General features: G+C 70.0%; 2 protein-coding genes across 9 annotated transcripts in view; both read right to left on the bottom strand.

Annotated features, from left to right (window-relative positions):
- Positions 1 to 4,886, bottom strand: CRIP2 (cysteine rich protein 2). Of its 2 annotated transcripts, XM_080807512.1 has the most exons (8): positions 4,764 to 4,886; positions 1,924 to 2,018; positions 1,755 to 1,812; positions 1,301 to 1,441; positions 1,148 to 1,216; positions 970 to 1,064; positions 693 to 750; positions 1 to 613 (listed from the first exon to the last, which is right to left on the bottom strand). In XM_080807512.1, the coding sequence occupies exons 1-8, from the start codon at positions 4,804 to 4,806 to the stop codon at positions 546 to 548; spliced, it is 627 nt and encodes a 208-aa protein (XP_080663638.1). In that variant the 5' UTR covers positions 4,807 to 4,886; the 3' UTR covers positions 1 to 545. The 2 variants fall into 2 exon arrangements, with proteins under 2 accessions (XP_080663638.1, XP_080663637.1); XM_080807511.1 differs by having other exon boundaries at positions 1,148 to 1,441; positions 4,764 to 4,882.
- A 2,923-nt stretch (positions 4,887 to 7,809) lies between these two features.
- The window catches only part of MTA1 (metastasis associated 1), a 30,938-nt gene continuing 20,144 nt past the window's right edge, over positions 7,810 to 18,603 (bottom strand). Inside the window, exons 7-22 of one of the 7 annotated variants that reach the window (XM_080807375.1) lie at positions 18,481 to 18,598; positions 16,134 to 16,236; positions 15,492 to 15,591; positions 14,993 to 15,181; positions 14,028 to 14,102; positions 13,888 to 13,946; positions 13,522 to 13,637; positions 13,196 to 13,347; positions 12,914 to 13,103; positions 12,669 to 12,758; positions 11,489 to 11,641; positions 11,308 to 11,343; positions 9,740 to 9,751; positions 8,787 to 8,818; positions 8,515 to 8,666; positions 7,810 to 8,434 (exon numbers count right to left, since the gene is read on the bottom strand). In XM_080807375.1, the coding sequence (XP_080663501.1) occupies positions 8,284 to 8,434; positions 8,515 to 8,666; positions 8,787 to 8,818; positions 9,740 to 9,751; positions 11,308 to 11,343; positions 11,489 to 11,641; positions 12,669 to 12,758; positions 12,914 to 13,103; positions 13,196 to 13,347; positions 13,522 to 13,637; positions 13,888 to 13,946; positions 14,028 to 14,102; positions 14,993 to 15,181; positions 15,492 to 15,591; positions 16,134 to 16,236; positions 18,481 to 18,598 (1,728 nt within the window). In that variant the 3' untranslated portion in view covers positions 7,810 to 8,283. Of the gene's footprint in view, positions 8,435 to 8,514; positions 8,667 to 8,786; positions 8,819 to 9,739; positions 9,752 to 10,488; positions 11,344 to 11,488; positions 11,642 to 12,668; positions 12,759 to 12,913; positions 13,104 to 13,195; positions 13,348 to 13,521; positions 13,638 to 13,887; positions 13,947 to 14,027; positions 14,103 to 14,275; positions 14,391 to 14,992; positions 15,182 to 15,491; positions 15,592 to 16,133; positions 16,237 to 18,480; positions 18,599 to 18,603 lie in introns of those variants that run through there. The other 6 variants (XR_013967052.1, XM_080807376.1, XR_013967053.1 and 3 more) reach the window with 6 other exon arrangements.

Below are 18,603 nucleotides of genomic sequence, written 5' to 3'. Positions count from 1 at the left end.
CCCCATCCTCAAACCTTTTATTGACAGCCGGGCTCAGCAGGTAAGTGGGAGCCGTGTGAGGGTGTCAGACAAGCGCTTGCAAGGCCGTGTGGGAGGCGGGCGGCAGGCTCCTGGCAGGGACACCCTGGGTCCGCCCGAAGGTCACCGTGAAGAGCGTGGCCGTGGCCATCACCGGCAAGGGAAGCGGAAATAACACTGGGGGGCAGGCCTGGGGCAGCAGGAGGGGGAGAGTGGGACGGCCACCTCAGAGAGACCCACCCAGGGCCACAGAGACACACATACGAGAGACACACGGGGACACGTGGGTCCGTGAGGACACAAAAGAGCATAAAGGGCATGGGGAGGTGGATACAAAGGCAGACACAGCGGGAGAAATGGGGACAGGCAGGCGGGCCTCGTCTGTGGACAGCGCAGCGGGTCTCCTCCCCCATAACACTCAGGCCCAGACTTGCGAGGCAGGACAGGCCGGGCAGCACGGGGCAGCTGGTTGCGGACGACGCCCAGGAGGCGGATGGGCACACTCCCCCCCCAGAGGGGCTGCAGCCCTAGGGTTGGACTTTGCCCTCTGGGTCTCTGTCGTAGATGTAGCTGCCCACGGCCCCCGTGTTCACTCCTGCAGAGAGAGGCAGCAAAGTGGCGCGGAGCCGCGGGGAGCAGGGCACCCAGCTCCCAGCCCTCCGGGCCACACTCACCCTTGGGTCCGAAGAGAATCCCGTAGCAGGGCTTGTGGCAGTAGGGCTGGCCGTCATGCTGCGGCGGAACGAGGAGTGAGCGCACACTCTGGCCCTCCTCCCCCCAACACCCCTGCCCCCGTGACAGCCTTCCCCACCCAGGAGTGCCCCCCTACCCGGCGGAGAGGGCGGGGCCTCCACGCACCCCCCCCCTCCGGCCACCAGGGGGCAGCACCCACCAGCAGGTTTGTGGGGCGCAACCCCCCCGCCCCCCACCCCAGCCACCCGCCGCCCTCACCTCCGCGTGCCCGCCCGGAGTGAGCGTCTTCCCACAGCGCTCGCAGCGCAGGCACGGGCGGTGCCAGTCCTTGCCCAGAGAGGTCACCTTCTCGGCTGGGAAGAAGGGGAGATGGTGAAGCTGCACACCCTCCCGGGCGGCCCCTCCCCGGGCAGCTGCTGGGGGGGGGGTCACTCACCAAAGTACACCCTCTTGTTGCAGCCGGGACACATGTTGGGCTCCCCCGTGAAGGTGGTGACGCTGGAGGCTGGGGGGAAAGTGCGAGTGACACCAGCCGTCGGGGCAGGGCCGCCAGGACCCCCTCCCTCCACCCGCAGCGAGCCCCGCGCACCTTTGCTGGGCCCCTTGGGCGGGCCGCCGGCCTTGCGCTCCTCAGCCCGGGCCATGGGCACCTGGACGGGGCCGGTGACCTGAGGTCCCTCGGCAGCAGGCTTCTCGTAGATGTAGGAGCCGGCGCCCCCGATGTTCACACCTGGGGGGGCCCGCTGCTGTAGGGGGTGGCCTCCCCCACCCCAGCCCTCACCCTACACCCAGCTTCTGAGAAAAGGGCCCTCCACGGCCCACTCGATAGGGTCAGGACCACCCCCCCAGAGGGTGCCAGCCGGCCGGGCAGATTTCTGGGAAGGGCGTGGAGGAGGCCAGAAGTTCAAGGTGGAAGGACTGTCGGGTACAGAGTGGGCAGGGCGAGAAGGGGCCAGGGGGCCGTGGCGGTCCAGGGTGTGGGCTGGCCACCCCTCCCAGTGCCAGAACAGTCCACAGGCCGCGGAGGGGGGCCTCAAGCTCACCTTTGGGTCCAAAGAGCGTGGCATAGCAGGGTTTGTGACAGAACGGCTTCCCGTCGTGCTGGGCAGAGGGGCACAGAGTGAGGCCTGGCCCGAGGTGTGGAGAGCCGAGCCGCCTCCAGCCCTGCCACCGCCCCCCCCGCCGTCCCCCAGCCCCGGGGAGGCGGCTCACCTCGGCATGGCCCCCAGGGGTCAGCGTCTTGCTGCAGCGCTCACACTTGAGACAGAACTTGTGCCAGTCCTTGCCCAGAGAGCTCACCTTCTCAGCTGGGGGCAGGAGGGGAAGTCAGGGCCCGCAGCCCTCCCGCGGCAGCCTCTTCACCCCTCCATCCGCCCCCACGCGGGAACCGCCAGCCCCCACTGCGTGCCTTCTGCCCCTCAGGGCCCCTGCTCTCCTGCCGCGCCTTGGTCACCCTCCCACCCCAAGGCTCACTCGCGGAACGGCATCCCAGCGGGCATCCCGCAGACACCTGCTCCGCCCTCGCACACCGAGGCCTCCCTCGCAGACTCCTGAGCCTCCTCATCGGGCCCTGAAGGAGTTGGCTGAGCCGGCCGCTGAGGGGAATGGGGGGGCCTGAGCCTCCAGACCCCCTGTGGGGAGGCCAGTGCCGTCCCCCTCAATGCATGGGACAGAGGCCTACCTGTCTATATTCGGTTTCCTCGGGATAAGCCCTGGGAACCCCCACCCCGCGGCCTCCGGCTGCTGCGCTGACACTCAGGGTCAGAGGACAGCTGCTAGGGGCCCAGTCACCACCCCCCAACCCCCCATCCCTCCCCTGCCCTCGGGGCCACCTCCTAATGGACGGAAGTGTGGGGGCCTCCCCAGGAGAGCAGGCAGGAAGAGGGCGGGGGAGGAGAGGGCAGGAAGAAAGGCCAGAGCCAGGCCGGAATTCCGCAGGGAAGGGTCTGAGCAGAAGCGTCCGGGAGGAGGAGGTCAGGCGGGCTGGGCCCCGGCCACGCTGGCAGAGCCCCAAGAGGAGGCCGAGGACCAGCAGATAGCTTCTGGTCCCCTCGCAGAGAGGCTGCAAGCCAGGCTTCCCCAAGGGCCGGGCAGAGCGGGCAGCGAGGGTCTGGCTAGCTCACTCGCCAGCCCCCGAGGCCCATGGGCGCTGCTGCCGGCGGCCCCGGCTCCCCGCGGCCCTGGCGGAACCTGCCGGGCCCAGCCAGGCCAGGGCCAGCGTCCAGGACCCCCCACCCCACACCCTCTTCCCAGAGGCAGCACAGGCTTCGATCCCTGTGGCCACCCCACCCAAGGACGCAGAGACAGGCTGGTCGGCCCCCCGGCCTGTGTCCACGGCAGGCGGGGGTCCTCTGGCAGCCCCCCACTCCCTCCCGGGGCTCCCGCTGGCCAGCGGCGGCCGTGGCAGCTGCAGCTCAGGGCGGCCAGAGCTGTGCTACCCTGCCATGCGGGGCGCAGGCGAGCGACCCTGAGGCCCACTGGCTGGGTAAATGGCCGCACAGTACCAGCCCAGTTAGGGAGACAGAATTGATCGGGTCTGCTGTCCTGGAAGGGAGCTGGTTCCCCACTGGGCCGCACCATTGTTAAGGACACAAAGGCCAGGCATGCTGAGGTCACTCTGGGGTGTCCTGGCCCAGGTTCCACTCTGCTGGGGGGGGGGGGGAGGGTGTGCCTGATTGGGGGAGGGGCAGGATTCCAGCCCAAAGCACCCCCCCCGCCCCCCCCCCCCCCCGCCCCAGCGCCTCCTGCCCAGGACAGAAGCCAGCCCAGTCTGAGCTGTCTTTGTTTTCTGCTGGGAGCAGCGACCGCCCAAGCAGGCAGAAGCAGGCAGAAGCGCTTTCCGGGCCGTCCACAGGACTGTCAGCCCCAGCCCTGGAGAGCCCTGAGCTGGCCTGGGTGGGGGCACGCTCATGTGCCGTGGGGCTGGCAGGAAGACTCTAACGCTGTCCCCCACCCTGAGCCTTGCAGGGATGAGCCCCCTCTGGGTTGGGGGCCGAGGACGGGGCCAGCTCCCGGGGAGGCAGCCGGAAGCCTCTAGGCTCCCGGCCAGGCCAGAAGCACTCCAGGCCAAATCCGGTCCCTCCGCTCTGGGAACAGCAAACAACCGTCCACCTCCTTCCCCCTCCCGTCAGCGGGGTAGCCAAGTGGCTTCCTTCACCTTGGCCTGCCCCATTCCAGACCCTGACCCCTGCTCCTACAGTGACCAGGGAAGGGTCCCCTTCCTGCCCCCACCCTTATGACACTCTGTGTCCCTCTGTAAGGGTGTTAGCGGGAGTATCAGGGACAAAGTCGGGAGAGGGTCAGCCAAGAGAAGAGAGTGGCTGAGTGAGCCAGACACCAGGGCGCGGGTGCCAGGGGGTGGGTGATTGCCCCAGGGCCACATCCGCAGAGACCTACTGCCCCCTCCGGTCCGGCCGTTGTGACCTTGAAGAGGCAGGGGCTCTTGGCCACCTGGGCTCCAGGGCCCTCTCATGCTGGCGGGGCTCTGCTTGTCATCCCACCCTGCCCACAAGAAAGTCCTGGGGGAAACTCGCGCCAAGCCAGGGAGCACGTTGGGACACGCAGGAGTTAAGAGGCCAAGGTCGCCCCCGCATGGACCGAGTCCAGACAGAGCCCATATCTGGCCTGGCCGGGTGTGGGCAGAGGTCGAGGTGGAGGTTGGGGTGGTCACCGCTCTGGGGCACGCCGTCCCGGCCACGTGTCCGCGACGCAGGGCCGGGAGCAGCAGGAGCGCACGGGAGGCTCCCACGGCGCGCGCGCCCCGCCCGACACCGCCCCGCTGCGCGCCCGCGAACCCCCCACGGGACCCCCAACCCGCCGCCTCCCGGGAAGACGCGCACCCCCGCCGGCCGCCCCGGCCGCCGCGGGGCTCGGGCGTGGCCGCCCCCACCTCACCCAGCTCCGCCCTCCGGCCGCTCCCGCGTGGGCAGCGCGGCGGGCCGGGCTCGGGGTCGCGCGTCCCGGGACCGCGCATCGCCGGGGCGGGGCGCACGGCTCTGCGGCCGGGGGCTGACCGCGAAGGGCGGCGGGCGCCGGTCCGGCCCCGCACTCACCGAAGTACACGGTCTTGTCGCACTTGGGGCACTTGGAGGCCATGGTCGGTGCGCCCGTCGGCCCGCGCCCTCAGCCCGCGCCCGTCGCCGCGCCGCCGCCGCCGCCGCGCCGCGCCCCGCCCCGCCCGCCCGCTGCCCGCGCACCCATTGGCTCCGCGGCCGGGGCGGGGCCTCGGGAGTCCGCTCCCCGGGTCCGGCCGGGGGCGCCGCGGGGGAGGGGGCGCACCTGCCGGGGCCGCGGGGGTGGCCCGACCCGCCTGGCGCCCCGACGCCGGTGCCTCGCCCGTGTCCATGGCGACGCCGGAGCAGGGGCGGGGCGGGGCGGGGCGGGGCGGGGGTCCGCGGTCCCCACGGTTCCGGGGCATTTCGGGCTGGAAGGGCTTCGGCCCGGAAGGCCGGCCCCTGGACACGCAGACGGACGCCGGGCTTCGGCGCCCGGTCCCCACCCCTGGGGGACCCCACCCACCCCGCCGCGCGCCCCCCGCCCCGCGTCCTTTTGTTGCTCGGTTTCCATAGCGACAGCCTCGCGGCACGATCGGAGCCGGATTCCCGCCGGGCGCGGCCACCTGGCCGGGTCTGGGTCCCGCCCCGCCGCCCGCCCCCGCCTGACACAGTCGATGGTGCTCGAGTCTCGGTGGGCGGAGGGCTGGGCGCCCCCCACGTCCCGACCCGCGGGAGAGAAACCGCTGGGAGCGGGAGAGGGGGAGGGCGCCAGGCCGTTGCGGGGGGACCTGGGCGGGCCGCTGGCGCAGAAGGCACTGCCCCGAGCTCTGCCCCCAGGGGCGGCTTGAGACAGAAGGCGGGGAAGACCCTGCGTGCTCGCGGTGCAGGCGCTGTGCCCCTGGCTCGGCCATCTGCCTGCGTCCCTCCCCGCGACTCCCGCGGAGCGCATCCTTCCTGGACCCGCCAGCTCAGGGTCTAGCCGGTCCAGGGCGCCAGCCTCCCGGATCCAGAGCGGCAGGGCTGGGCAGCTGACAAGCACTCAGCGTCCTCTCCCAACGGGGGCGCTCCGGACCCCTCCACCCGGGAGCCGAAGAACCTGGTCCTGCCCACCCTGGAGTGGGGGGGTCCAGGAGAACCCCCTCATCTGCTCCCTGAGGCTCTGCCTCCCGGTGAGCTCTTCCCTGGGCCTCCTGTCCAAATGACCCCACCCAGTCGGGGCAGCTCCCCCCAACACCCCTTCCTCTGCCCCGAGTACTGGCCAGGCTCCTGGGCCAGGTGTATTTGCACACTAGAGGAGTGAGAGAATCTGGGTCCCACAGCTCTCCAGAACCCGGACTTTCCCAGCCCCACCCTGGCCCAGCTCCCCGGGCCCCGCCCCCCAACCTATGGCCACTGCTGCTCCGGCGAAGACAACAGCCCAGAAACATGTGGTCCCTCCTCCAGCCTGACTGACCAGCCCGACCAGCCCCCCTTCCCGTCCGCAGGGGACTCTGGCCCCTTGCCAGGCAAAGCAGGAGATGGGGGTGGGGAGGCCGCAGCAGTCCTCCCGCCCAGGGCTGGCGGGGTCCAGCGTCTGAGACCGCACTCCTTGCTGAGGCCGGGCCTCAGGTGTCTTCTGTAAGGTTGTGTGGGAGGAGCCGGGGCCCAGCCCTGCCGGAACAGGGACGGGGCAGTGACGGGGCAGAGAAAAGGAAGGGCCTTGGCATGGGCCCGGCACCCCTGACAGTGGGGGACAGATCCCCGACGTGACAGGACTCTTCTGGATCAGTGGATGCTGAAGAGCAGCGTCCACCTCTGAAAGCCCAGAGGGCTACAGGGCGGGCAGAGACAGGGCAGGACAGGCCCCCAGGGAACAGCAGGGCCCAGAGAAGAGGACAGGGCCCGACGATGGCGGGGGCCACCGGCCAGCGGGGAGGGGGGCGCGGGGGCGGGTCCGTTGTCCCCTGGGGCCGTAGTGGCTTGGCGTCTTGGCAATGTTGGTAACTAGCACACAGGATCGTATCGGGTCTGCTGCACGGACCCCCGGGCAGGGCGGGGGGGGGGGCGGGGTTTGGAGGTACAGGCCCCTCCTGGGGATGACTCTTGTACCCAAAATCCCCTGCACCTGGCGGGGAGGGAAGAGACCCCTGCCCCACCCTCAGACCCCACGTTAGAAAAAGGGACCTAGGCAAAAGCTCCGAGCGGAGACACCACAACCCGCCTCGGGGCAGGGTGGGGACACGAGGACTAGGGCCCACTTCTCCAACACCCCGGCCTGTCATCCTTACCCGGCCCCACCCGGGCTGGAGGTGGGAGGCCAGGACTCCCTTATCTGTCTCCAGCGGGAAGCAGGAGCCGTTGCTATTTTAAGTCCCCCGCTGAGATGTGCACACATCACGGCAGGACTGGGGGCGGGAGGCAGAGCTCAGGGAGACAGGAGGGAGCCCCGCCTCTGCGGGCCGCTGGGGTGGCACAGACGGAGAGGAGTCCCCCCTCCGCTGGAGCCCGCCCTTCGGCGGCTGGATAGCGCGCACCGGTCTCGCCGGCCTGCGGGGGTGGGTGCACGCGGACGGCCAGAGGTAGAGTTTCCGAGAACAACGTACTTGCTGAAATCTGAGCAAATTCTCGCTCTGGAAACTCCACACCTGCTGGGGGTTGGCCCTGCGGCTCTGGGCAGAAATCCGCAGACAGCTGGGGCAGGGCTCTGCCAGGAGCAGGGGGGTGGGCCGGCCTGACCCAGCTCTGCGGGCTGCCCCGGTGGGATGGGAGCCACGCAGCCTGCCGGTCTGGGTCCCAGGGCACGTCCAGGCCCCCCATCCCCGCCATCTCAGCCAGACACAGGAGGTCTCAGCTCCACAGTGGGAAGGCCCTGAGCTCTGGACAGCCGTCTCCTGACCTCCACGGGAGAGACGTGGTCCTTGGGCCACACCCTACACAAGGCAGGTATGTGGGGCAGAGACAGGAAAAGACAGAAACCCCAGCCCAGCCCGGGGGCCAGGAGAGCCACGGGTCACCTGGTGCTCACGGGGGCTTTGGCCATGCCCGGCGCACAGGTGGGCCTGGGATGGCCCGAAGGCCCCAGGCAAGGGGAGGGACAGGGGACAGAAGACACGGGAAGGGCTGGTTGGTTTTTTCTTTTTATGAGTTTTTTTTTCTTTGTTTTTTTTTAATATGAAAATTACTTGAAAAGACCAGGGGCCAACCCCACCAGGCAGCTCGGCCAGCCACTGGCCGTGCCGATCCTAACATTCCAGATGTAAGTTACAGAGCTTAAGTTCATCTACAAAAAAAGTAATAAAAATAAAATTTAAAATGGCACCTTCAACAGAACACAACGAGACTCCCGGCCGTCCCGCGAGGCCCGCAGCTGGTGCAGGCGTGCGGGGACGGCCCCTCAGCTCCGCTCCGGCCAAAAAGTAAACACAAAGCTAAAAACGGCTCCTCAGCGTTCGGGGAGTAAGCGAGACGGCACTTCTTCCCGCGGCGTCCCCGAAGGAGCGGCTTCTCTGCGGTGGGGCGGGAGGGGGCTACCAAAACCGGGCGGCGGGCGGGCGGGCGGGGGCTGTGGTCGCAGAGGCCTCGCGGGGCCGCGGGGCGCCTAGTCCTCGATGACGATGGGCTCGTCGTTGACGGGGGCCGGCGGGGGTGGCCGCAGCGGCAGGGCCTGGCTCTGGCGCAGGGCGACGGGCTTGTAAGGCCTGCGGGCCGCGCGCTTGGTCTCCGAGGACGACAGCAGCTTGCGGACCTTCCTGTGGACACAGCGACGCCCGCGGGTGACGAGGGCGCGGTGGCCGCCCCCGGCTCACCCGCGGCCCGGGGAGGCCCCCACCTGGTCTCCTCGGTGGCCATGTAAAATACGTCGTCAGGGGCGTCAATCCAGTTCATCCGCCGCCGCTTGACGGGGGGCAGGGAGCCCCCCCGGATCAGCCGCACTTTGGTGGGGTAGGACTTCCCGTTGAGCAGGAGGTTCCGGCTTGGTCCCTGCGGCAGGGGGGAGGCGTGAGGGGGGCCCCGGGGACCGAGGGAGCCGTGTGCACGCGCACATTCGGGCAGGGGTCCTGCGGGGCCCCCCCAGGCCTCGTCGCCGGCTCACCCTCTTACCATGTGCCTGGTCTGCCCGTGGTTCGCCAAACCTGACGGGAGGAAGAAGGGAAGGTGAGGCCCGGCCGCCGGCAGGCAGGGACCTGGAGCCACGCACAGCCTCGGCCCCGGGGGGGCGGGGGGCGGGGGCGGAGGACACGGGTGCCTCGGCCTGCCCTGGCACCGGCCCAGTCCAAGCGGCCCCCAGCTGACCCTACAGCTGCTGGGGCTCCAAGAACCACCTCTGGCCCAGCCTGGAGGACAGGCACCGCCGTGGGCTCGAGGCAGGAGGCCCGGAGTCTCGGGTCTGACAGCCGGCCCCCCGGCACGCAGGCCGCCCCGCCCTCGACTGCACGGAGACAGATGAAGCCGGGTTTACAGAGTAGCCAAGCGACGCCGAGCCCGGCTGTGAACACTGTGCTGTCAGAAGCCCCCTGCACGGTGGCCCCTGCTCAGACACGCTGCACAGACCCCAGCAGGCCAGGCCATGCTGGGCTTTCTCCCAAGGGGGTCCAAGCGTCCCTCACTGACCCTGGGGCTGGCTGCCTCGGAAGAGTGAACAGAAGCTTCTAGAAGAGACCAGGCCAGATGCCTCCACCCTATGGGCTGGGGCCTGGGGCTGCAAGCCTGTGCCAGTGGCCCCCAACTGAGAAGGCCCCGTCCTAGGTCGTGGTTCACATGCCCCCGGACCCTGGCCCTGCGACCCCAGGGCCGCCACGGGTCTAGCGGCAGCAGCGAGCGCACGCGCGGGAGTGCTCACACCAGCACAAGAACGCGCCGTGGGAGCACACAAGCCTGTCCTGCGGGCACTAGCTCTCCCCAGACGCGCTTCTCGGCCAAGGTCTGCGTCTTGGGGAGCAGCTGTCCAGCCCCCCGCCCTCCGGCAAACCACCTGCTAGCTGGGGCGCCCGGGGGCAGGGCAGAGGGAGGGCCGCCGCACCAGGCCTGCAGCCCCCCGGCCCGGTGCTACTTACCCAGGTAAGTGCCTATCAGAGCGCCGGGTGCGGAGGGAAGAAAACACACGGTTAGTGTGAGACAGTGAGCTCAGGCACTGCCACGGGCCGAGGACGGGGCGAGGAGCAGACGTGCCCGGGGGGGCCAGGTTAGTGAACGAGCGACCCAAGGGTGCGGCCCCGGCCCAGAGCTCAGCTCATGCCTGCCCCGTGGTGACCCAGGGGGCCGGCTGTGGCCTCCCCTGTGCCGGGCTCGTGCGCGTGGCCCCAGTGCCCCTGGGCGGGGGAGAGGGCGCCCACCGACGACACCCTGGGGACCCGCATGCCAGGACTGAAGCAGACAGAGAAACACACCAATTTGGATAAACTGAAGCAATCAGGGTTAATAAATTAACCTTATTCACCACAAGGGCTAACGGCTTTTTACAAAACAAGCTCCAAGCCCACAAGCGGTACGAGCACCGGCTTCTGCTTCTGCGAGATGTGTTCGGGGGTCCGCGGGGCACCTGCAGCAGAGGGCAGGCGAGCAGGCCGGCCCCACTGCTGACACGGGGCAGGTGGCAGCCCCCGCAGGAGGGCTGGGGGGAGGCGGGCAGCCCAGAGAAGAGTGGGCGGGCCTGGGGCAAGGCCAGGCTGGACGGCTGCTGCCCACTGCCATTTCCAGGTCCCTGTGCCTGGCCCACCGCCGTGGGGGCGGGGGACTCCGGGCACGTCCACGCTCGCTGGCCCGTGGTGCCGGAGTGCCCGCCCAGGCCCCTGAGCCTCCCATCCCCAGGCCCGAGTGCGCTCCTCCCGTCCTTCCCTCCGGCCTGCTTCCCTCTGCCTCCCTCCCTCACAGACCCGGCCGCTGGCTGACCCTGGGGCAGCCGAAGCCACTGGGACCCACAGGCCCCCCACAGCCGCCACGCCACCCCTCTGTCAGCACCTTCTTCTGGAGCAGCCCCGGAGCCCACGGGTGCCCCTTGCCCAGCTGAGAAAGCAAAGCAAAACCCTGAGCGGCTGCAGGGGCGACTGTGGACAGGCCTGGACGCTCGACAGTGGCACCCGGGGCACCTGCTGCCCGTGCCCTCTCAGCCAGCCTCGGTCCCTTCCCCTGGGAGCCCCACCCCTGCAGGGCCGTGGCCTGGACCACGCCCACGGCTCCGTCCTATCTGCCCCCGCCGGAGAGGCCAGCGTCCCCAAGCCCCCCTCCCCCCAGGCAGGGCACGCAGGAGGGCTGTAGGCACAGCACGGGCAGCCACGGGAGCGGAGGCTGACAGCATGCGGGCAGTCACAGCACGACGGCGGACAGTACAGGCAGGCGGGGGCGCCGGGGCGGCCCGAGCACGGACAGTCCACTGACCGGGCACCGGGAGGGCGGGGACGACCCGTGAGCCGGAGGCCCCAGGGAAGGACACAGCACGTGGGGGCCTGCGAGGGTCCCCTGCCCAGTGGCGCGGGAGCGGGGGGAGCGGCCCGGCCCGCGTGGACTGCCCCGTGAGCGTGCCCCGAGCCGCCCGCCGTGCACCATGCACGCGAGAGCGCAGCACACGCAGGCACCGCCTGGGGGCTTGCACGGCGCCCACGCCCGCGGCCGCCCCAGGCCTTACCCCTACTGGGCATCAAGAGACGCTTCTTCATGCTGCCTGCCAGCGCCCGGCGGCGGGAGAGAGGAGAGAGAGCACGGTCAGCAGGTGTGGGCCAGGCCGGGACGGGGCGGGGCAGGCCAAGGCCGGCGGGCCGCAGGGGCCGAGCACACAGGCCCCGCCTGGCCGCCCAGCGCACACTCACCGTCTACGCCGTTGTGCTGTTCGTAGCTTCTCTTGCCCAGGATGGTGGGGGAGCCGTTGTTGATGACGGGGCCCGACTTGGCAGGGGTCAACCCGCCAAGCACACCGGATACGCTCTTCACAGGGTCGGGCTTGGGGGGACGGGGATGGGTCTCTGTCGGGAGCGGCACAGGACGGGCTTTGTGGGAGGCGAATGGCGACAGCCGCCCCCAGGCCCCACGGCGACCGGGCGTGACCGCGGGGCCTGCCGGGGCGGACCACCAGCCCGCACCTCAGGGTGTTCTGGGAGCGGGGAAAAGCCAGGGAGGGCCGGGCCCCACCCATCACTAGGCACACGCCAGGAGCTCCCAGGCTCCAGACACGGCCCCCAACACAAGCAGGCCCATCAGAGGTGTCTAGCTCTGGGCCACCGGAGCTGATGGCAGGAGGCTGGCCGCCGGCCAGGAAATGAATTAACCGCCGGCCAGCCGAGCCAAGGACACGTCCCGCTAAGGGCTGGGCCATGGCAGGCTCAGGCTCGTACCTGCCAAGGCTTCCCAGCCCTCGGTGGCGCTCAGAACGGGCTGAGGCCCAGACCCACGACCCAGACCCTAGACACCGGATGACGCCAGACCCACTTGCGTGCACATGAACACACTTAGCTCACGGCTCCGGAATGTCCTTCACAGAAGGTCAACCCTCTCCGTGCTCGGAGGGGCTGACTCACAACCCGGCCCTAAGCCCGGCAACGCAGCCGGCCCTGCTTCCTCCCGCCCTAGGGGCCGGTGGCTGAGCGGTGGCTGGCTGAGCCGCGGGGTGCCCGCCGAGGGCCCGCCCTGGGAGCTGCTGACCGGTGCACGTGCCGCTCGCACAGCCACGGGCCTTCCTCCGGGATGGGGGGTGAAGGACCCTCCTGCAGGCGCCCCCCGTGGACGCCCATCCTGGGTATGTCCAACCCGAACCCTGGAGCCCCCAGACCCCCCCCACAGCAGTACAAAACCAGCAGGAATGGGGGGGTGCAGGGACCATGGCGGCTGAGGACCCGATCGATCCTCCAGGCCTGCTGTGGTGCGAGGTACGGCCGGGAGCGCGGGGCGGGGGGGGGGGAGCGCGGGGGGCGGTCAGCAGCCGCACAGAGGGCGCCCCCCCGCAGGCGCCCACGAGCACGCCGGCCACGCTGCGCCGGGGAGGGCCGGGCTCACCGAGATGCCGCAGCACGGCTTCCAAGGGCTTCCGCGCGGCCTGCTTCAGCACCAGCGGGCTCTGGGAGGCTTCGGGCAGCCGGGCCGTGCCTGCGGGGCCCGAACAGGTCAGGGGGGCCCGGGGCGGGAACCCCACCCCTGCGTCCCCCGCATCCCCCGCGTCCCCCGCGTCCCCCGCGTCCCCCACGCGCATCCCCGTCCCCACGGCACAGCCCGGGAGCTGGGGGCCGGGGGCCGACACTCACACTCGGCCTTGATGGCCGCACTGTTGATGGGCACGTAGGGGTGGCGGGCGGCGCGCCACGGACGCAGAATCTCTCGGCACAGGCGCCGGGCGATGCGCGTGAGCTTGGTGGTGTGCAGGTAGAAGGCCTGTCTCGTCTTCATGGCAAACTTGGGGCTCCCGCTGCTCCGGGCTGGGATGCCGTGGGGGCTCTGCGGAAGGGGGCGCGCCGCCCCGACACAGCGCCATGACCGCGGGCCGTGTGCCCGGCCGGGCGTGGGGGTGGGGAGGGGCGGCCACTTACCATGTTACTGCGGTTTGGTCCTGGCCTCTCTCCATCTAACCGGGTTGGCATTTTCAAGCCACCATATTTCTTCCAGTATGTCCAGCAAGACGCGCAGAGGCGACACTGCATGTTAGGGGGACCCCAAGAATACCACTGGTAAGACTGGGCGGCTACGGACAACAAAGTTGGAGACAGACGGGTCCTTAAGCAGAACCGGTGAACAGCAGAGAGCATCACACAGCGTCGCCTGCCCGCCCGCCCGCCGAGCGCCCCCCGCCAGGACCCCAGGGCGGCACAGGGCGCCCGGCGCGCGGGTGGGCCCCGAGGCCGGGGCGGGCACTTACTGTAGCAGCTCTCACAGGCTCGGCCGGCCCCAGGGCTCTGGCCTGGCGCCCCCGCGCCGTTCACCACGCCTGCCTTGACGTTACTGACGCTGATCTGGTTCGGGTTTGGCTTGTTACTTAGAGTGAGGGGGAGAGGGAGGCCGTCACGGGAGCGCCGCGCCGCTGGGCCGCGAGCAGCCCCATCCACACCGGGCGCGGCGCCGGCACTCTCCCCTGCGGTCCCCGGCGCGGCTGCGGCCGGCTCCGAGCCCCGTCTGCACCCCAGCTCTGGCTGGCGGAGCCGTGCTCGGCCCAGAGGAGGACCGCCCCCCTCCCGCCCAGCCCACGGCCCCCAGGGGCAGCGAGGACACGCCGGGGCGCACTTACTAGTTGGGGATATAAACTTGCTTCAGCTTGCTCTCCGCCTCGGCCGCTTTCAAGCGTTTCTGGAAACAGGACACGGAGGTCAGGGGCCCGGGGTGGGAAGGGCTGCCGGTCGGGGCGCGGGGCACGGGCGGGGGGCGCACCTGCTGCACGTATCTGTCCGTGGTTTTCCACATGTAGTAGTACTCGATGATGCTGGTAAGGGACTTCCAGGGCAGCTGCACAGGACGGGGCCGCGCATCAGGCAACAGGGCCTCCCCGAGCAAGGAGCCCCCCACCGTGGCACCGCCGAGCCCCACCAGGCAGGACCCCTCCCGAAGACGGCCGTCTTGCCGCCACGCGGCCCTCCCCAACCGGTGGAGGGGGCTCCCACCAGCCCTGCCCGCGCCACCTGTGGGACCAATGTGCTCCGGGCATGGACGAAGCCCGTCTGTGGTGTGGATGCAACGTGGAAACCTGCCTCGTGGCGTGCGGGACTCAGATGCCGTCTGTACGCTGTCCCCGACCTGCTGCCGAGGTGGCCACACGCTCATGGTGGGGTCCCAGCCCCGCGGCCCCACGTGTCTGGCCAAGCGTTCCCTGCGGGCCCACCTTCTGGCTGCTCTCGCTCACCGTGTCTGGGACCTCAGCAAGTCCCTCCTACGTCAGACTCCGGAGCGCGGGGGCCCGGCCCTCTTCTCTGCCCTCCACGGGCCCGTCTACCGCGGCAAGTCCCCCGTGCCTCCTGGAGGCTTGCTGGGATGCCCACCCGCGACCTGGGACGGTCCTCCTCGGACGCCGGCCTGCTTGCCGTGTCCTGGCCCCACCCAGGGCCCCTGCCACCTCCACCGACGCACTCCCCACGGGGCTCGCCGTGCTCGACGCGGCTGTCCCTTTGGGAGCGCGTGTGTAGTCTGGCGTGGCACGAGGACAGAGAGGGGTGTGTGAGGCCACAGGCGCTGCCCGCGCTGGACTCCCAGGGGCTCACGGAGGGACAGTCCTCCATGGACACACAACACGGACGCGTGAGGAGAGGCTCGGCGGCCTCAACAGAAGCCGTCAGCGGCCACCAAGCCAGGAGGACCCCGGGGCTGCCCCGGGGAGGGTCCCGCGCACGCCGGGCACTCACAAAGTCTTGCTGGATGTCTGTGAAGTCCTTCCCGTACTTCTCCAAGGCCTCCTCGAACAGGCTGGCCTCGGAGGCCGACCACTCCTCCATCTCGTCCCTGCAGAGCACGGGCCCGCCCTGAGGCACCAGCGCCGAGATGGCCTTGGCGACGTCGTACACGCTCTTGTGCAGCGTGTCCATGGCATGGAACTGTGGCGGGACACGCAGGGGTCACGCAGGCCCGCCCGCCCGCAGGGAGAGGAGGACGGACCCGGGAGACGCTGGGGGTCCGCGGGGACGCCGGTGGGTTTGCTCCCTGGCCGGGCCTGCAGGGCTCTCGCGGAGAGCAGGGCCAGACACGCCCCACGTGAAGCAAACAGTCAACCCGTTTCCTCGCCCCCCTCCTGTCCCTGCCCACCCGGGCGAGCGTGGGAACCGGCAGGGAAACGTGCCCTGTGGGGGGCGGGGACGGGGCAGGCCACCACAGGCCCCGCCAGCACCAGACGGGGTCCCCGCTTACCAAGGTGATGTCCCGGGAGGCGGCTGCGGCGCTCATGTGCAGGCTCGGCTGCCGGACGGAGCTGCTACAGTCCAGGGCGCGCGCAAAGGTACCCACGGAGCTGAGGGCGGGGACAGTAACCACTGAGCCCGACGCACAGAGAGACGCTCCCAGCCCTACCCGGAGCCCACGAGACGGCAGGCCCCGGTGACGTCGCGTGGGGCTCAGCTTCCCGGGCTCCTGGCAGGGTCCCCCTCTGTAGCGAAGGCTCGGGGTCCAGCTGAGAACCACGGGGGCCCCCCGCACCCTCACAAGGCCTCCCCGCCGCTCACCCAGCCCCAGGGCTCCCCAGGCTCCTCCTCAGACCCCTGGCTCCCTTGTGGCCCTAAGGCCTGGGTCTCAGGGTCTCAGGGGCCATGTCCTTTCTTCTCTGCTCTACCCTGCTGTGTGCAGACAGCAGCCCACAGCCCGTCCAGACAGGGACACACATCTCTGCCCAGTCATCCAGCCCCAGAACAGCCCCGTCTGTGCCCAGCAGCTCGGCCTCTGCAGGTGCCCGGCCCCGAGGGTTGCGGGCAGGCAAGCAGGTCCCGCCTCTCAAAGCCAGAGCTGCCCCAGGACCCCAAGAGCAGTCTCTGCGTCCAGGAAAGGGAAGGGACCCACCGGGCCACCACCAGGAACTGGTCAATCTGCTTGTCTATGAGCGGATTGTGTGCCTCCCACACCTTGGTCTCCAGTCTGGACTGGTCACGGCCGTCCTCCTCACCTGCAAGAAACAGAAAGGTGATGCCAATGAGACCCTCAGACACCCCCAGGCTCGCACGAAGGCCTTTCAGAACCCAGGGTCTGCCCGCTTCTGGGGCTCTGGGGCACAGGCCTGAGGGCCACACAACCCCGGCCTGGTGAGCCCCGGAGGCGAGGCTGCCGTCGACGTGCTTGGCACGCGATGCATTTTCCGCTCTGCAAACAGCACGCCGGGGCCAGCCGCTGGGGCTGGACGGGCCCGACCACAGGCCGGGGGCCAGTGCAGCAGGCGTGACAACAGCGGCAGACACAGCTCATTTTGGGTTTGCTGATCAAACTCTGGATTCTGAGGCAGCGCGAGGTCCCACAGCTGGGACACGGGACGCCGACACGGCTACGTCCAGCACGGGCATCTGCTCGGCGTCCCGCCCCTGGCCGCGCTTCACCCCGCAGACGCCAGAGCTGGGCTGGGGCTCGCGATCCGGTGGACGTGACGGCTTCAGACAGAGGAAGCTCACGGGCAGAGGGCAGCATGGACGGCACAGGAGACACCCGGGGAGGGTTCACGCCCCTGCATGGCCGGCCAGCGTGAGGGAGGCACTCCCTGGCCCACGGCCACAGCCACAACCTCTCAGGCCTACAGGCTGCCCGTGAGCCCGTGAGCTGCTCTGTGCCTTTGCTTGCGGGGGCGGCGAAGTCCAGACTGAGGTCGGGGACCCTCACAGCCGTGTCCCCCGCTGCGTCAGGGCTCAGCCCACCCACCACGGAGTCCGCAGGAGCAGGCGACTCGGGCTGGGCTCACAGTCGCCGGGAAAACACGTGCTCCCTCGCCTCAGGGAAGGTCAGGCCTCGTGGACCCAGCCGGGGTCACGGCCCCCCACCGCAGGGGTGCGGGACGGATCCGGGACTGGGAATCCGGACATCCCTCCCGGTTGGCCCGGATGGAGGCACAGGCTGAGTATGGGTGGGATGTTCCCGGTGTCATGGGTGGTGTCCTTCCCGGGGCGATCGTGTGCGGAGACCCTCGCCTGGGATCCAACGCCTCCCACCATCGAGCCTGGGGGCCAGCCCACGCTAAGCCCCTGCGGCCACCACGCTGCTCCCCCTTTCGTTTCAGACGTGCTGCAGGCGGCGGTGCGATCTCATTCCCCGGGAGGGTCCTGGGCTCCAGGGGTGAGACCCCCTCGCTACAGCCCGGGATCTCACTCAGCCCAGGCCCGGGCCCCGCACCCGAGGCTGCCCTCGTGGCCTGGCACTCAGGTCCCTGCCCAGGAAACTGAGGGCCTCGGACACAAGCCACTCAGTCCTCCTTCGGTCAGACCCGTCGCCATCAGGATGGCGCAGGTCGTGGTGCGGCGCATGCTCAGGGAGCCAGAAGGGGGGACGCGGGGCAGGACAAAGGGACCCCGTGTGCTTCCTGGTGTCCTGGTGTGGCTCCCCCCACACGCCGCCCCAAACAGAAAACCACCCGCTGACACGGAGAGGAAGCCGGTGTGCGAGCGCACACGCGTACTCGGAATCCGGTGTGTGCATGCAGGACGGACACGTGGGCACACGCATGTGAAACGAAGCAGCGCACGGGTCAACGCCAGACCAGCCTCGGAGAAGGGGGCCTCACACGTGTGGAGGAGAGCCGCAGGCCCCGGGAAGGGCGCGTGTCCTCTGGGAACAGTGGGCCCCGGGCCCTCATCCAGCTGGCCCGACACAGCCGCGGGCCCACAGACCCGACTGGGCTTGGAGCAGGGACGCGACCCTGCAGCGCTGAGAGCAGCACAGGACGCGGGACGGAGGCAGGGCCGGCTGCACGGAGGAGCTCACGGTGGAGCCCCCCAGAAAGACGCTCACGGCGACCGGCCGCAGGCTCACCCGTGGGTCCTACGTCACAGCTCATGACTATCTCGGCAGAGAGAGAAGCAGGGGCGGGAGGGGCGGCGGGACCTGAGTGCTCCTGGGGGGAGAGCAGGGGCTGGGGAGACCAGCGGGCCAAGGGCCCCAGGCAACACCCGGCCGCGGACGCTCCAGGGCGGGCACCCCTGCACAAGCTCGCAGGAGGAGGGACGCGGCCGTCCAGGCGCAGCCCACACTTCTCACGCCCCAGCTGCCGACGGCCCGCGACGCCCACCAGACAGACGCGCACAGCCTCCCCCTGCTCGGGCCACGGACGGCACCTCCCACGGGCAGGAGCCGGTGACACGGGCAAATTCATTCAAAGAAACTTTTCTGGAGACAAAGCTTAAGAGAGCCGCCGGCCGCCCCCCGCGCCCACCTTCCTTCAGCAGGTCGGTGATGTCCGCCTGGTACCGGTTTCCCACGCGGATCTCTCCCTTATCGGCCAGCAGGGTCTTCTGCTGGGGGTCGTAGACTAGAGAATAGAAGAAGAAATCCTGAA

Source organism: Martes martes (assembly GCF_963455335.1).
Source record: "Martes martes genome assembly, chromosome: 7".
NCBI lineage: Eukaryota > Metazoa > Chordata > Mammalia > Carnivora > Mustelidae > Martes > Martes martes.
This window is presented reverse-complemented; position numbering and strand designations above follow the sequence as displayed.

Bases quoted from the DNA above. Each gene is read 5' to 3' on its own strand.
- CRIP2 (XM_080807511.1), bottom strand. From the start codon at position 4,806: ATGGCCTCCAAGTGCCCCAAGTGCGACAAGACCGTGTACTTCG. The intron at 1,813-1,923 runs GTGAGCCGCCTC...CCCTCTGCCCAG, and splicing joins CCCCTGGGGGCCATGCCGAG to CACGACGGGAAGCCGTTCTG. The intron at 1,442-1,754 runs GTGAGCTTGAGG...GGGCCCCCCCAG, and splicing joins CACGCTCTTTGGACCCAAAG to GTGTGAACATCGGGGGCGCC.